The sequence below is a fragment of the Mandrillus leucophaeus genome, unplaced genomic scaffold (assembly GCF_000951045.1).
Source record: "Mandrillus leucophaeus isolate KB7577 unplaced genomic scaffold, Mleu.le_1.0 Scaffold723, whole genome shotgun sequence".
In the NCBI taxonomy this organism is placed as follows: Eukaryota; Metazoa; Chordata; class Mammalia; order Primates; family Cercopithecidae; genus Mandrillus; species Mandrillus leucophaeus.
Window position 1 is genome coordinate 670,805 of NW_012107842.1, and position 17,856 is coordinate 688,660.

Here is a 17,856-nt window from a genome sequence, read left to right on the forward strand (position 1 = left end):
TATAAAAATAATATATATATATATTAGTGAGGCCTCGGGACAGTTCTGAGCAGACCTCTAAGCAGAAAGAAGTCAGTAGGGCCTTGAATCAAATAGGACTTTCTTTAACTGACAGTGCATACAAGGGACCAGGAGATACCCTTGAAACCCAAGGACAAACACCTCCACACAAAGGGCAAAGATGACATCTGATAGCTCACCATTTCTGTTCTTGATAATGGCCCCACTGATATAGCGAGCTGGTTGCTATTGTGAGAGTAAGAAGGATAAACTGTAAGACAACTGGAAGTGTATTCCTGGAAAAATCTGAGATTGAGATATTGCATCACAGGCGCTTATGATGCTGATAAAGTTTCCTAAGGATCTGTGAGCTGAGTGGTCTCTTCTCACTACAGTACCCAGGGACCAGCTACAAAGTTATCCCTCAATTCAAGCTGCATGGACACTGAAGATCAGGAAATAATTTCATGCCTGCAAAGTAGCCTCCTTCTCCCTGATCTGGCCATTGTTCAAAAGCATTAACTGTTCACATGCCAGACCACACCCAAAGGGGTATCTGAGTCCTAGGAATTTCTGATACAAAGATTTTTAAGTTTCATCTTCAGCCACCTCTTGTTTCCCTATTAAATTTGGATCACAGTGGTCTTGAGGCAAGTTTGGAAACAAAGGTGCAGCTCTCTTAGGTTTCCTAAATAGTTGCAATTTAAGCCTTGTATTGTCTTATTAAGTATGGAAAATCTGCTTGCCATGAATGCCTTACCGACACTCAAGCTCTACTTCAGCAACAGGCACAGTAATTTCCTTACCATACACATAAGAGATCCCCACGAGCTCAAAAATGGCAATGATGACAAGGGCATAGGAGGCAGCATAGGTGTCCACAAGCTGAAACATGTAAATTCCACCCTAACAGGAGAGAGAAACAACCAATATCAAATACGTCCTGGAGCCAGGCTATCTCTTCCCACGTTTTACAGCCAGTTATCTCAAACCTAAGAAGAGTCAGGTGCAAGCAGTAACCTACACCTGGTCCAGCATGTAAGCTGGAGGCCTTGCTGTGTCAGCAAAGCACTTCCTCAACAGGCTCCGAGCTAATCAATATAACAAGCACCAAAAAAAGCGATTTAACATCTTATTCTTGGAAGGCAAAGGTCAACCTCTGAAGAAGTATATGTGAAAGCAGCCAGATTGCTTTATTTTTGCTTTAAGCAATTGATCATATCCACCTATGTATCTGCATTCAATTGACCCTCCGATGACCTTTAGGTGTCTCTGGGTATTTCTCACACATCCCCATGAATCTCTACCTCACTCTTTAAGTCTCCCAACAATAAATAAGGTGCAGAGACCTTCACATTCCAATCCATTATTTTACAGAGGAAGAAATTAAAGCCCTGGTAGTTAGATTGCTCAAGGCCACAGAGACAACAAAAGCAATATATATACTGAGTGAGTTAACACAATTTACCAAGACACTCAGGACTAGAAGAAACTGAAGTGCCTGTTGACTCATACATGACAGTAATCATCAGAAAATGTACCTGGTTGGTAAATAAAGATTTTTATGTATTCTGTTTTCTTTTTCCTAATTTTTTATTTACTTTTTTAGAGGCGGGGTCCCACAATGTTGCCCGGGCAGGAGTATAGTGGTTGTTCACAGATGCAATCAGAGCACACTGCAACCTTGAACTCCTGGCCTCAAGCAATCCTTCTACCTCAGCCTCCCAAGTAGCTGGGAATAGAGACATGAGCCACTGCACCAAGCCACGTATTCTATTTTCTTAAAGTAGGACACACCTGCCTTGTTGGCTCAATAAGGCTACATCTCAATTATGAGATACTAGAAGCATCACTGGTAGCCAAGATGACATATTTCCCTCTACAGTCAGAATCCCTAATGAACTGGTGCCATCTACATGGAAATGGCAGTGATTTGCCTTTGATTATAAGGTCTGAGAGCTGCTAAGGGTTGAAGGACAGATAGCCATTGGCTCCCCCACCCACCTATCCCCACCGCAAGCCTGTGCCCAGGAGGCAGCTTACCTGAGTGATCATTGGAAAACCCATGATGAAGAAACAAATACAGCAGCCCAGAGTAAACACTGGCTTGTGTGTGCGCAGGTACTTGGGGAACTCGTCTGAGATGGAGGTCACTATGGTCTCGATGGTGGCAAACTGAAACCGTGTCAGGAAATGAACATCTGAGTCAAATTGTACCACCCAGGAGGTACCCCCAAGCCCTTTGCATGTCCCATCCAGGAAAGCTGTATTTGTGTTAGGTTTGGTTTTTAGGATGGCATTCCCTCAATGGGTCTAAAAAGCCTCCTTGGGGTCCAACCCACAAGGGCAACCAAGAGAACCCAAGCAGGATGTGAGCTTTAAAAATTGTACTTCCAACCCCCAGAGACTTGCATTCATATTCACCCATTAGGACATTTTAAGTTTCATTTTGTATTCATGAGATGTAAATTCCTGTCCTCCAGTTTACCTTGCATTTGCTCTTCTACTTGAGGAAAAACCCTCTTTGCACCCAAGGACTAAACTCTGAGCACCTGTCAGCATGATCTGTGGTTGTCTCAGCCCCACAGCAATTCCCCTAAAATTGACTTCACATTATTTCTCATCCAGCCCTACGGAATTTGCTTTGGCAAAATGACACGAAGGCAGGAAGCACACAGACTAAAAATTGCCACATAGAACAGAGGGAGAAGGAAAGAGAGAGGACGACTCTCTTGCACCATTACGTGAGTACCCAAAATACAAGGTGATCCTGAGCCCTACGCAGGCACTTCAATATCTCCAGATCTCTCGGGAGAAGCATTTAGACACCCCTAAGCCTACCGCTCTCCTGAAGGGTGAACCCAGGACCCAGAAGAGGGGGAGTCTTCAAGAGGAGTCTGGGATAGAGACTGATGGCAAAGGGGCTCACCATAGTGTCAAGTCCAAGAGTGAGGAGCATCAGGAAAAAGATGATGGCCCAGAACGGAGAGAGAGGCAGCCGGGTTAAGGCTTCCGGGTAAACCACAAATGCAATGCCTGGCCCTGGAAGGAACGAGACAGATGATTGCAGGCAGGCCCTACTCAAGGCCGCTCTTCCTGGAGCCCAGAGGGCCTTCTCCCTGCTGAGATCCTCATTTATTACTTCTTATATGCTGCTTCCACTGTTTGTTATTTTTCACTCATCTCTATCCATTTCCTCAATTAGACCATAGGCTTCTTGAAGAAAAAGACCAAGGGAATTAGGTCAACAGCTAGGAGAACTCACAGGAGAGGCCTAAAAATAGTGTCTAAGCAGAGACTCAGAGGCAACTCTACTGGACTCCACAGCTAGGCTGTGTACCATGTACATAGGATGAGAAACTCCATCTTCGTATTGGATGAATTAAGGGAAAATGTAATTAATTACCCGTTAGAGCAGTAGTACTCAACCAGCAGTGATTTTGCACCCCAGGGGATATTTGGCAATGTCTGCAGACATTTTTTATTCTCAGGGGTGAGCTGGGGGTAGGGGTAGGATAACTACTGGCATCTAGTGGGTGGAGGCAAGGGATGCTGCTAAGCATCTTACAGTGCACAAGAGAGCTTCTTGCCAACAAAGAATTATCCTATCTCAAATGTCAGTAGTGCTGAGGTATGAGAATCCCTGCTCTAAAAGTTGGAACATGACCAGAATGACATTATTTCTTCCTTTAATTATTTTATGAAGTTTTGGGGTGCGTGTGCAGGACGTGCAGGTTTGTTACACAGGTAAACATGTGCCATGGTGGTGTGCTGCACGGATCAGCCCATCACCTAAGTATTAAGTCTAGGAAGAAATGCATTAGTATTTCTTCCTTTAACTACCCTTCCTCCTAATTAGTCCTCCAGGAGAAAACATTCACATAAAATATGAATCTAACACTTTCAGGATCTTGCACTATTGGTATAAATGGTGCCAGTCCTAGTAGTTAGTTGGGTTGGTGGGGCGGTACATGGAACATCATGTAAGGATTAAGAGGGTTCGGTCTCTAAGGGTCAGATCCGGTCCAAATCCATATTCCATGACTTACCATCTGTGCAACCCTAGACATACTATTTAATTTCTGTAAGCCTCAATTTTGTCCATCTGTAAAATGGGGATAAAAATAGGACCTCACAAGGTGGTTACAATTAACAAATGAGAAAACGCAGATAAAACACTGAGCCCAGTACCCTCTACATCATCAACACCCACAGATTATTATCTTCTACTATGAGTGGACTATGAACTTGGAAGTTAGCGGTTCTGATTCAGGTTTACTCTAGAACATTTCATGTGGGTCTTGGTGGGGATGTCTGAGCAGCAGTTTTCTCTGCTATCATAAAACCCTGCCAGTCATTCTCCCTGCCTCACGGCCTCACTGGGAAGATTACTGTAACCAAAGGTGGCTAAAGACACAGCAGTTGTAAATTTCCCTGTAAGTAGAAAACTAAACGATAACGGGCAGAGACAAGTGAATGTGGGCACCGGGATAATCCACAGGCAGCACACATCCGCAGCCAGAAGTCACAGCACCTAGAATGTTTATAACGAAAGCATAACAGCACTTTTTTAAACTGGAATTTATCAGGTTGTTAGTTCCTGATGTTGCCTAGGGCCTTGGTGTATTTAAAATACAAAGCCTCAAATGCCTGAGATTTCCCCACTTTATGCATTTATTGAACAGACTGTAGAGCCAGTCTCTGAAGGCTCCCTATGTGAACCATAAAATAAAAGTCTGTATTAAACTAAAGTTCAAAATAGGTCTCAAATGCAGAACAACAAGGAAGTCAGTTTAATGCTCTCACGACAGTCATGCCCATAAAGCCGACAAGAAGGTCTTCAATGGCCACTACCAGAGGTCCTCAGCGGCTTACTTTAACAGGATTCCACCCTTTGGGCTTTACAGCTTTTTTAGAGGAAGGAAGTGATTTCAAAATATTCAGCCTGCTTCCATTTCAGCTGCCTCCCTAAAGCACCCAGGTGAAGGCGGAATTTGCAAGCTAAATTACAGCAGACTCCACTTACCCAAGGCTGATGGCGAGCAGAGTCATCTAGGGAATAACATCATTAGATGTTACAAAGTATATGGCCAGTCTGATGGAGGCCAGGTTCTGCCTCTCTCCTCTCCCACTAGGTGGCAGTAGAGCCCAGTGACTGGAGTACAGGCTCTCTTCCTCATGGATTAAAAAACTGGTGGCGGGGTGCAGTGGCTCACGCCTATAATCCCGACACTTTGGGAGGCCAAGGCGGGCGGATCACAAGGTCAGGAGTTCAAGACCAGCCTGGCCAATATAGTGAAACCCAGTCTCTACTAAAAATACAAAATTTAACCGGGCATGGTGGCAGGCGCCTGTAGTCCCAGCTACTCAGGAGGCTGAGGCAGGAGAATGGTGTGAACAGGGGAGGCGGAAGTTGTTCAGTGAGCCAAGATGGCACCACTGCACTCCAGCCTGGGTGACGGAGCAAGACTCCATCTCAAAAAAGAACAAAAACAAAAAAACTGGCTGTACCTCTTACTGGCAGAGGACTTAGGGGAGTCACTTGTTCTTTCCAGACAAATTTTAGTTTCTTTATCCACACAATGGAAATAGTAATAGTACCTACCTTTATAGAGCTTCTATGGGAATTAAATGCACCAACACAAGTAAAAAGCTTAGAACAATGCCTGGACATACTAGGAACTCAGAAAGCATAGACTATTATTGGTCTTGTGAAAGGGGATCAAAGGGGCTCCACATTTCAGTAACTTGAGCAGAGTCCCCAGAGATCCTACCATGACAGCCTCCTTTATCCTAGAGCGCCACTAAAGACACAGCAAGGGGCTCTGGTCAATGCAATGCATCAAGGCCCATAGCACAGCTTGGGTAGCCACTCTGCTGTGATAACTATTAAAAATTGAATGAGCTCTCTGAGGATATGCCAGCTGGACTTCTGTGCCTGTGGGCAGAAGGATTGGGATACAGGTGATAGGCAGATGGCTGCATGGAAGTGGGGCGTCAGTGCCATTTGAGAATGCTCATTTTGATCAGTAAGGTATCTGAACTATTAAGGGGCAAGGGAACCAAGGTAGTATTTCTAGTGCTCTGTTTAGCTGAGAGTTACCTACACCTGGGAATGCTAAATAAATATGCAGATTTCTGCTTATCTACTCTGGTCTGAGTTTTTCTGCTGCTGGATAAGCATCTTTGTTTGGCTTCAGGATAGATTCTGAACATGAGTCACCGCTCCATAGGTGGCAATGCATATGGTGGGGAGATGGCTCTGAAAGCCTAACTTCCCTGGAAGCTGCTTTTCTAGAGCAGATCCCCAAGAAGAACATGCCCCCTTCCCTATGTCTATCACAAAAGCAAAAGACAGCCTGGTCTCTTCACCAATCCCACCCATCCTCAGCCCCTCGAAATTTTGATAAGACCAAGATTTCAGATGATCATTTTGGTAGAAATGCCTCTTTTAGAAGGGAGTGATAAACTAAATCGAATAGTGTTAGGTCATTCAGGAGAACCTCTATTTGACTAAAGGTCAGAACCTAGTTACCAAAGTTGGGTCAGCAAAAATGGCCTGAATGTCTATATGCCAGTGTTGCCCAGCAAGGATGAAATGGGGCTCGGGTTTAATGCAGACCTGACCCCAAATCTCTGTCCTATATTCTGCAGGGCCTCCATCATATCGAGGCAGGTAAGACAAGCCTGTAAAGCACATATAAAAATACATGCAGGTTCAGATGAGCAGGAAAGCTTCCCCAGTGGGTCTAGGAGAAGATCTCATGGACCCTCTCCTGTGGGAGATGAGGCCCACTGTCCCTGTGCCAGAGACAAGTATTAACACAACAGATTAGACCCTGTTAGAAGTGCCCTTATCCTTCTTCAAATCAAAGGAAGTGAAAAAACACTGGCAAGGAGAAATTTCAGAGGAAAACATGGGCAATTTGTTGGCTGCATTTTACATATCAGATAAACAACATTCTATTTGAGGTTTTGCAATATCTCCCCAGAAATCCCTTTCCTGGAGCAGAAAAGAGTTCAGAATCATTTACTAACCTGGCCCACATCTCAGGATTCATAGTCTCTAGCAGGTTGGCCACTGGTTCCAAAAGAACTCAGTAATGTCACAGAAAGTAAAATGCCTAAGATCTTCTAGAAAATAGGACAGAACCTATCTGCTCCAACCACTCTGCTAGGAGGAAATGAGGTTACAGGACAGCTGGAAGTGACTGCAGTACCTCTAAGTACAAAACCTGTTTACCCTCTCACTTTCCCTCCCTGCCTCCCAGGGTATCTGAGAATTCTCAACCAGGGAGAGCCATTGCTTATCTCCTGGGGCCCCTCTAATTTAGTGCATTGCTGCAGAACCAACACCCCTCAGGGTTTCACAGCCTCTCCAGGGAGAGATAATTGCACCCCTGGAACGTGCTGGCTCTTTAACTCTTTGAGGCCCTGGGTGTACTATCAGCATGAACTGGTATAGTAATGAATTATCCTTAGGGAACCAGAAGAAATCTTAGTATCCAAAAAGGTGACATTTCCAGGGCTTAGCCCTCTCACCACACCTGAAACATTATCTGAGAATGGCAGTCAGCTGCTTAAAGGAAGATAACTGCCCAGACAAGCCTCTCACAGGTACACCCCTTGGTTGTCCAGGGCCATAGTCATGCCCCACAGCATGAGGCACAGGACCAACACACTAGGCATCCCATAAATGTCTGAATTGAGAATGAGATCATAATGGTAAACAATAAACACAATGAAATCCCTTGATCACTGAAACCTACTAAATATCCAAATCCTTTGTGGATCTAGGCTGGGTGAAAATGAAGAGTTAAACTAAAATCTTGAACGCTCTCTCTGCAAAATGCTGTCCTAGTAATATGGATTAAATGAAATAAAAATGAAAGCTCTTTGTAAACTTGAAAACATCATACAAATGTTAGCCATTAATAAACAGATCATTTGGATAGAGAGTAAACATTTATTCCACATGCCTCTCCACCCACCCAGCACGATCCAACCTTTCTACCCACTGGGGAAAAAAATTGCAAGTCTGCATTGCTAACTAAGCAGAAGGCCCTGAAAGCACATTTGACCTAACAATCAGAAAAGTGCTTTGTAAGGAAAATGGTCCTCTGAAGTCAGTTCTCTCACTAAGCCTTGGTTTCGACAGGGCCCTCTGCAAGGAATGTCATCCTGTAGCAGCCTGTGCCCACATCAGCTCCTGAGGCAATGGTTTGCCTAATAAATTCACTACTCATACCTAACAGGTATAACCCTCACTTCTATAGGCTGGAGCTAAATTAAGAGGGGCAAGGTAAGAGGAAGGGGAGGAGACGAGAAGGAAAGAGGGCTTTTAAAGCAATCCCTCTAGTCAGAGACAAGCCAGTTCTGACTCTGTAGTGAGCTTCCTACTTGAGCCTTCCTCAGTCCCACTGTACAGAAGGACCTGGGCTCCTCCACCCTCTATCCTGTTCCAGAAGGCCAACTTCCCAGCATAGTATAAATTAGGAGCTTGTGACATGGGCCTGGGACCCGCCCTGCAACAGCAGGGTAACAACTGTCCTGTACCTTGGTCTGCCACATTCTCAATGTTGACTTTGCGTTCATTGGCCATAAAGCCAATAACGGAGAAGATGACGAAGCCGGCAAAGATGCTCGTGGCACTGTTGGTGCAGGTTACAATTAGAGTGTCCCTGGAAAGAAGAGACCAGAGTTTTCCATTAGATGTGCTTGGTGAGCGGAAAGGGACAAGGGGAAGGACACATAAATGTGTGCCCACGTGTTTGCTTGCACATGTGTTTCATATATATGTATGTTCATGTCCTAACCACAGGCTCCCTTGGACTCATTTAAAAAGCACCAAAAGGCTCAAAAGATATCCCCTAATAGCCCTGATTCAGGGCCTCTGGGCCAAAGCTCTGACTCCACATTCTATATAAAGGGTCTCAACTCATCTGCTATGGTCTGAACCCTCCCATCCCAAATTCATTGGCTGAAACTTAATCCACAATTTGATAGTATTAAGAGGTGGGGCTTTAGAAAAGTGATTAAGTCAGGAAGGCAGAGCCAACTCATAGGATTAGTGCCCTCATAAAACAGGCCGAAGGGAATGTGTCTGCCTCTTCCACCATATGAGGACACAGCAACAAGGTGCCATCTTCGAAACAGAGAGCAGCCCTCCAGACACTGAATATTCTGGCACCTTGAACTTGGACTTCCCAGCCTCCAGAACTGTGAGCAATAAATGTCTGTTGTTTATAGCCAAAAGTCAGTTAAAGATACAAAAATTTAGGTAGCTAGGAGAAATAAATTATAGAGCTCTACAGCACTGTAGGATGACTATATTAACAACCATCCCAGCTGGGCACGGTGGCTCACGCCTATCATCCCAGCACTTTGGAAGGCCAAGGCAGGTGGATCACCTGAGGTCAGGAGTTTGAGATCAGCCTAACCAACATAGTGAAACTCCGTCTCTACTAAATACACACACATACACACACACACAAAAATTAGTGGGGCATGGTGGCACATGCCTGTAATCACAGCTACTTGGGAGGCTGAGGCAGGAGAATGGCTTGAACCTGGGAGGTGGATGTTGCAGTGAGCCGACATTGGTCATTGCACTCCAGCCTGGGCAACAAGAGCAAAACTCCATCTTAAAAAAAAAAAATCATCCTATAGCACTATAAAATGACTATATTAACAACAATTTATTATATGTTTTCAAACAGCTAGAAGAACAAATTTTCAATGTTCCCAATACAAAGGAATGATAAATGTTTGAGGTGGTAGATATGCTAATTATTTGGGGTAGTGGATACGCTAATTACCCTGATTTGATCATTGCACATTGTATACTTGTACTGAAATATCACACTGTACTCCATAGATATGCATAATTACTATGTGTCATTTAAAAATAATAAAAGCAAAAAATGTATAAAGAAAGAAAAACATATTACTCAGTCTATAGCATTTCATTAGAGTAATATGAACAAACTAAGACATTATTCCAGGGGCAGGGGTAAATCTGTCCATCAGAACAGAAATTGAGGAGATGGGGCCTTGGTCTGCTCCAGGACAGGAACTATGTGTGAGGGAAGAGAAGGCAGTGGGAAAGTCAAATGACCCTAAAATGTGAGGGTAGCCTGGAGTTGGGACACACAGGGTTGAGAAGGACAAAGGGGCAGGGGAGGGAAGACAGCCCAGCAACTCTACCTTCATCGCAGAGCCTGCTGCTGGTAAGACAGCCAGGGTTTCCCAGCTTACCTTCAGTCATCCTGTTCTCAAATGTGAGGTCACGGCTAGATGGGTTACACTGTAACCCAGGGCTACACTGAAATCTTGGTTCTCCTGCCTTTTAGCGGCATGACCTTGAGCAATCCACTTCCTTTCCACTCTGATTTGAAATGGCAGCAATGGGGCTGTCATAGGCTGTTGCCAGGACAGAATGAGATGATGCCTGTACCATGCAAAGCCTAGAAGTGTGCAGCAAATGATCCACCTTGACTGACCCCTTAGTTTACTGATGAGGAAATTGAGGTCCAGGGAAGGTAATGGACTAATTAATAGTGTGGGCCAGGATGTGAATCTAGGCTTTCAGCCTGGGTTATTTCTGCCACACCACACAGCCTCATTTCTAATAAAGAAGATAGCAATATTTCACTCTTTAATGGTGTTCAGACTAACTTGGGTCAATGGTTAATGAGCAGTTGTGACCAAAGAAGTTCAAATACCATAGTCTGTTACTTGAGGCCATTATGAACTGAATTGTATCTTCCTACCGCTCCCGCACCCTTACCAAATTCGTATTTTGTCATCCTAATCCCTAGTATCTCAGAATGTGACTGTATTTGGAGAGAGGGTCTTTAAAGAGGTAATTAAGCTAAATGAGGTCATTAGAGTGGTCCCTGATCCAATGTGACTGATATGACTGGTATCTTTATAAGAAGAGATTAGGTCACAACCCCACACAGAGGGAAGACCGTCTGAAGGCACAGTCCACTGTATCCACAGATTAGGTAGCTCACAAATGACTATCACAGAACACAGCTGGCTGCACATGACCTCCAGAGAAACTTGCTTCCATCCTATAAATAGCCACTTGAGCCTCCACCATGTATCAGAGCCAGGTGTGTAAGTGAGGATCTAGGCCTTCAAAAGACAGTGCCTAGGCCTTAGCACGTGTTTTGTCCTAGGCCAGAGGCAAATCTCTAGCTCTCCCTAAGATGAAATGTGAGGATGTGGCCTCAGGTGTCTGATAACTCAGTCCATTCTTCTGTCCCACTCACCAGCTATGCCCAGATCTTGTAGCACCTCTACATACCTGTAGCAGTTGTTGTGGAATTTGTTGTAAGAAGAGAGAGTAATCAGGCCTCCCCATGCAGCAGATAAAGAGAAGAAAATCTGAGTGGCAGCATCTTTCCATACCTGAGAGGCAAAAGGGAAAGAGATTCAAGATCCATAAAGGAGACTGGCCCCAGGGGAGGGGAATCTCACACACCCAGTGCCATATCATGTTTCCAGGGAAAACATCAGGGACAAGATGACTTCTGACATCAACATCAGTGAGAACATAAATCACTTGTGCTGGAAACCAAAGGCACAGTAAATTACCTGGGAGATTTTAACTTCCTGTATCAAAGGTGAGGAACTCAATAAACTACACTACATGCCATGCTCATCTTTTCTCTCCCGTAAAGCTAAACGGAAGGGAGAGTCCTTCCTTTAGGTCAATACACTCTCAGAAAATAATAATTTACAACAGCAAAATATATTAACGGATGCAAAATCAAAACCCTTTTTAACTGACATTTCTGTGGATTACAACTATTAAATTTCTGAAACTCTGTAGCCCCAATCTTAGTAAAGCAACTTCTATGCCGCTGTAGACTTTATAGTGTCACGTCCTACCTGCCATTAAGTGGAGACTTTGTTACGTGCAATCAAACTCAATCCTAGCTATGCGTTCTTAACACACCCTGGAAAAGCAGAATTTTCTTTAAGGTGAGAAAAGTCAGTTCCCCTTCAACAATCACCCCCTCATTTATAGTTTTTGAGTTGGAAATTTTAGAGTTAGATGTGCCTGTACAGAATAATGCAAAGAGAAAGTTCAGCTTGTGCTGGCCCTGTGTGGGTGTATAAAAGTATTCAGACGTGTCTGAGCCCTTAAAAGGTTCAGGTAAAAATATTTTAAAAATAGAATTGCTTGTGGTTTACACTAAATGCTGTTATTTTCCCACCAGCAAAACTACGCTCTGACACTCTATAATTAGTAACAGATAAGTGGTGTGAGTGGGCCCAAAGCTATTAAGGGGATTTCATTATTCATTTTCGGCCTCTACTATAACCCCAGATGTAGGACAACTATTCCAGGAATCTAAAAACCCTCAGTTGTCCACTTCTCATTAAATATTTCCTGAGTGCATAATATACCAAGATCATCAGGCTCTTATAAAAGCACACACTGGGATTCCCTGGGGGAGGATGTCTAACCCTTTTTGCCCAAGCATCCCAGAGGACCACTCCCCCCCGGGCCGGTTATAAATAAAATTAGAAGCCCACCGTGGCATCTGTGAGTTTCTCCCACTTGGGTGTGATGAAGTACCAGATCCCAGCTCCAGCTCCAGGCAGGGTGACTCCGCGGATGAGGAGGATCACCAGCACAACATACGGGAACGTGGCCGTGAAGTACACCACCTAGAAAAGCCATGGGCAGAGGGGCTGGAAGGAGTAGCCCTGCAGAGCGCACCTGTGCAGAAGGAGCATTGCTCGGGGAAGGAGTAGGGCTGCCACCCCGGCACAAGGGGGTGACAGAGAGTACATCAGGGTAGTTCTCCCCAAACGCAGACAGGGCTAGGGAAGCAGGGAAGGCATTGGGACCAAAGGTGAGTCAGAGAGAGCTAGAAATAAAGCCTCTTAGGAGAGACCTGAGGCTGTGGGATGAGTCGGCCTACAGCCAGAAGGCTGGGGTAGATGTCACCCAGCCCAGCTGATGAGTACACAACTCCTTAGGGAACCACAGAGGGAAGGAGGGAGGGGGGCTCTGTGCCTCCCTCCTCCCCAACTCCTACTCCACCCCTGGTAGAGCACCAAAATTCCACCATTAAAGATGAATCCTATTAGCTTAAGCTTTCCGTCCCTGTTTATACACATAAGTGGGGCAGTCCCGTAAGGTGAAAAGAACGTGATCTTAGAATTAGACGCATTTAGGTTCAAATGAAATTGTACCTCTGGCACTGAGTAGCTGTGTGACCTTAGACAATGTATTACGCTCTCTGAATCTTAGTTTCCGAATCTGTAAATTAGGGATAATAGCGCCCTTCTTACAGACAATCGTGAGGATTCAATGAGCTAATGCATGGATAGGACTTAGCGTGGTGCCTGATTTATAACAGCGGGTTATTAAATGCCATTAAGTTCAACAAATATTTATTGAGGGCCTCCTATGAGCTGGCCACTGTGCCAGGCATCAGCTGCACGAAGGTGAAGGGACTCCTAACCTAGAAGACACAAAGACAATGTCTGAATAATGAGCTAGAGAATTACACACAGGGCACTATGGAAGTTCAGGGAAGGGCATTGTGCTCAACCTAGAAGTCTACTAAGAGGTTCATGGAGATGACACTGAGCTGGACAAGTGCAGCTTAGAGGAAGAGAGGCAAGGTGGGAAGGTGAAGGAAGCACATGGGCAAGGCAGGCGTGTGAGGCAAAGCCCTACTCACTATCAGCACAGCATAAACTTGAGGCTAAGAGTGGGGGTGGTGGAGGACTAGAGACATTGGAGGAGATCATGTCATAGGAGGTCCTGAATGCCAACCAAAGGGTACTCCTGGATGCGGAAGAGAGGGAGGGACCAGCATCAACAAACATTTGGGAGGCTGGGCACGGTGGCTTATGCCTATAATCCCAACACTTTGGGAGGCCAAGGCGGGTGGATCACCTGAGGTCAGAAGTTTGAGACCAGCCTGGCCAACGTGGCAAAACCCCATCTCTACTAAAAATACAAAAATTAGCCAGGCGTGGTGGCGGGCACCTGTAATCCCAGCTACTCAGGAGGCTGAGGCAGGAGAATTGCTTGAACCTAGGAGGCGGAGTTTGCAGTGAGCAGAGACCACGTCCTTGCACTCCAGACTGGGTGACAAGAGCAAAACTCCATGTCAAAAAGAGAAAGAAAAGAAAAGGAAAAGAGAAACATTTGGGAGGTAACATTAGCAGAACTTGGGGGTTAGTTGAACGTGGTAGGTGGGGGGACCTTTCCTTCCATACCTGTCCATCAAACCTCAAGGTGAGGGCTTGGGACCAGGATTTGGCAGAAGTGGAAGGAACAGTGTGAGAGCTCAGGCTCTGCAGTCCCACGAGCCTGGGTCCAAATCCGGACTCCAGCACTTACGAACTGGGTCACCTTGAGGAGCAACTTAACCTCTCTGAGTCTCTGACCCTCAGTGCCCACACCTGCAAAGTGGCAGCAACAGTAGATTCTTCACGGGGCTGTTGGAAGAGTACAGTGTTACAATACACACAAAGTGGAACCGGCCCAGGGCACTGGAAACAGAAGTACCATTTCACAGTCTGGCCTAGGACTCACCAGTCCTCAACTTAATAGCATTGACAATGCTCGGCTTACAGGTAGGTTATAGTCCAAAAAGTGCATTAAAAGACACTTGAGGCCGGGCGCGGTGGCTCACACCTGTAATCCCAGCACTTTGGGAGGCCGAGGCAGGCAGATCACAAGGTCAGGAGACCGAGACCATCCTGGCTAACATGGTGAAACCCCATCTCTACTAAAAATACAAAAAAAAAAAAAAAATTAGCCAGAGATGGTGGCAGGCGCCTATAGTCCCAGTTGCTGGGACTATAGGCTGTCAGGTGGGGCTGGGAAGAGGGATGCTGTAAGGGCAGGCCCTTCCACAGAGGCTGAGGCAGGAGAATGGCATGAACCTGGGAGGTGGAGCTTGCAGTGAGCCAAGATCATGCCACTGCACTCCAGCCTGGGCGACAGAGCGAGACTCCGTCTCAAAAAAAAAAAAAAAAGACACTTGAGAGGCTGAGGTTCTGGGCTCTCTGATCCATGGGGTGATGGCTGTTGGTTCAGGGCCACCTCCATTCCCACCTGCAGTCCTCCCTCTGAGGGCAACTGGAATACCTGCCCCATGAGAGGGACACAGGGCCCCGCCACACGCTGCCTGCACAGACTTGAGTACCTGGTAGGGGCTCCAGCATGGTAGTAAGTGGGATTTCGGGAGGTGAGGACAGATTCAAGGACTCACAGGGGGAGATGAGTTGGGGAAGTTTAGAGCTGAGATGAAGAAATAACTCTTGGAGGCCAGGTGTGGTAATCCAGTAGTTTGGGAGGCCGAGGCAGGCGGCTCACTTGAGGTCAGGAGATAGAGACCAGCCCGGCCAACAGAGTGAAACCCCATCTCTATAAAAATACAAAAATACAAACATTAGCTGGGCCTGGTGGTACGCGCCTGTAGTCCCAGCTACTCAGGAGGCTGAAGCAGGCAAATCACTTGAACTCGGGAGGCAGAGACTGCAGTGAGCCAGTATCACACCACTATACTCCAGCCTGAGTGACAGAGTGAGACTCTGTCTCAAAAAAAAAAAAAAAGATATAACTCTATAACTCTTGGGGTCACTCCACTTGTTCAAATGAACATACATACTTATATATATATTTAGAGCAACTCATATGTGCCAGGGACAGTTAAATGTTCAGGACCTATCAGTAAACAAAGCAAAGATTTCTGCCCTGAATAGCTTCCATTCTAGCTGGGGAGATCATCAATCAACAATAATCGTGGTAAGTATTATTTGTGGTATATTAGAAGGTGATATGTGGATTGAAAAAATGAAAAATTAGAGCTGGGTAAGTGGGGTGGGGTGTGGGGAGGATGGTTGGGAAGGCTTCAGGGAGAAGTTGGTCAAGGAAGAAAGTCAGGGTAAGCCAACTGGATGTCTGGGAGAACATTTTAGATGAAGGGAACAGTTGGAATCACGGCCCTAAGAAGGGAGTGTGCCTGACTCCTAGGAACAGCAAAGAGGCCAGTGTGGCAAGAGATGGGGCACAGGTGGGAGAGATGGGCAAAGTGGGAGTAGGGAGGGGCAGACTAGGTGGGGCCAGGCAGAGCTCTTACTCTGTGGGCAACAGGGCTATGGCAGGGACTCAGGCACAGGGGTAACAGGATCTAACCTTTCCACAGAATCTCCCAGTTGCTATGTAGCAAGAATACGGCAGGGATAACAGTAAGGAAGCCGCAGCAGCCAGCAGGCAAGGGACAAAGAATGGGGATAGCTCCAGCCAGGGTGTTGTCAATGGAGCTGGTGAGAAACAGTTGCCAGATACATTTTCGAGAGGAGACACCAGACTTAATGGGGAGTGTGAGAGAAACAGAAGAGTCAGAGTGACTCCCAAGTGTTTTGGCCTCAGCAACTGAAACGGTGGAATTGCCATGAACTGAAATGGGGAAGTTGCTTCTGTCTCTAAACCCAATTACTCAAGGCCAAACTCCTTCTTCCTGGCTGCAGGTTCAGAGCTGCCAGGGATGGGCTGCCCTCCTTTTCTCTCTACTGTGACACGGGGGATACCTTTTCCCTGCCCCACAGAACAGCAGTCTCTCCTCCCTCCTTGTCTCAAAGAACTTGTAGTGCTAGGGATGGAAGGGAGGGGCAGCAGCCAGCTCCTCTCTATTTCCACCAAACCTGCTTCTCTCCTTCCCTCCCCTTGAAGTCTAAGGAGAAGTGAAGCCCTTCCACACGTGGATGTTAGGAAATCCAAGGGCATCTGACATCTCAGGGCTGGCCTCACAGCTGTCAGGTGGGGCTGGGAAGAGGAGATGCTACAAGGGCAGGCCCTGACCAGCCTGACTTTCCTGCCCCCAAAACAGCACGGGGATGGGATGCGACACAGCTAAGGAGTATCCTTTCCATCCCCTGACTACCTGGGGCTGGTGGGAAGTGAGGATGGAAGGAAGAGGTGAGGGAGAGGACATGACCTAGATGGCGGTGGCTTATAGGAGGAAATCTCCAAGGCTGGCATGAGTTTAAGATACAACTGTTCCCATTTCACTGTTGGAGGCTGTTTAGACACCATCATTCCTGAGTTCCCTCTGTGGCCAGGTATATTTCTCCCATTTTGCAGAGAAGTTAACTGAGGTTCAGGTTAAGCCTCTCACAAGGGATTAAATATCTCGTTCAAAGTCTTCAGACAGGATTTAAGCCCAAAGCTTCCCCACTCCAAAGCCACTCTTTCCATGAACGCCATTCTGTGGGCCACATGATCAGAAATGTGTATGGCAGGGCCAGGACTAGGGGGAGGCAAGTGAGACAGGAGGCATCTAGGGTACAAAATGTACGGAGGAATTCACTGTCAGGTGCTGGCCCTGCACTTCGGGAACCTGAGAGTGAGTGCCTCTCAATTTTGCACTCTAGGCACTTGCTCACCTCGCCCAGGTGATGCATTCATTTTTAGATGGTGATCATGGTGAACTGAGGGGGCCAACAGTTTGGTTTACAAATCCTGGGAATGCCTCAAATGTGAGTCAGGTGGGCATGGAGGCTTTCTGCACAGCTAGTTCCTCTGTGTCAGGGGAGATTTAGAAGGCACTTGTTTCCACATTGTATTGTCAGAGGAATTAAACTTGAACAGTAATGAATTACACTTGGCAGGAGTGACACTGACTCGCCCATCTGAGCCTGTTGGCCTGACACCTCCAGGCATCCTTCTCACCATGGGACCCCGAACAGGTGGTAAAAGCCCACCAGCCCGTACGAGCTAATTAGGTTAGCTTTGCTTCACTGCCACAACTCTCAGGCAGAGGCGCCCCTGAGGGCAGGTGGGCTGCATTTGACCTTCAGGCTGCGTGC

At 46.3% G+C, this 17,856-nt stretch overlaps 1 protein-coding gene across 1 annotated transcript in view; it reads right to left on the bottom strand.

Moving 5' to 3' along the window:
• The window catches only part of SLC6A5 (solute carrier family 6 (neurotransmitter transporter), member 5), a 62,754-nt gene that overhangs the window by 19,430 nt on the left and 25,468 nt on the right, over positions 1-17,856 (bottom strand). The window contains exons 8-13 of the mRNA XM_011965402.1: positions 12,553-12,687; positions 11,315-11,418; positions 8,557-8,681; positions 2,930-3,042; positions 2,044-2,175; positions 807-906 (exon numbers count right to left, since the gene is read on the bottom strand). Of these exons, the coding sequence (XP_011820792.1) occupies positions 807-906; positions 2,044-2,175; positions 2,930-3,042; positions 8,557-8,681; positions 11,315-11,418; positions 12,553-12,687 (709 nt within the window). The remainder of the gene's footprint in view (positions 1-806; positions 907-2,043; positions 2,176-2,929; positions 3,043-8,556; positions 8,682-11,314; positions 11,419-12,552; positions 12,688-17,856) is intronic.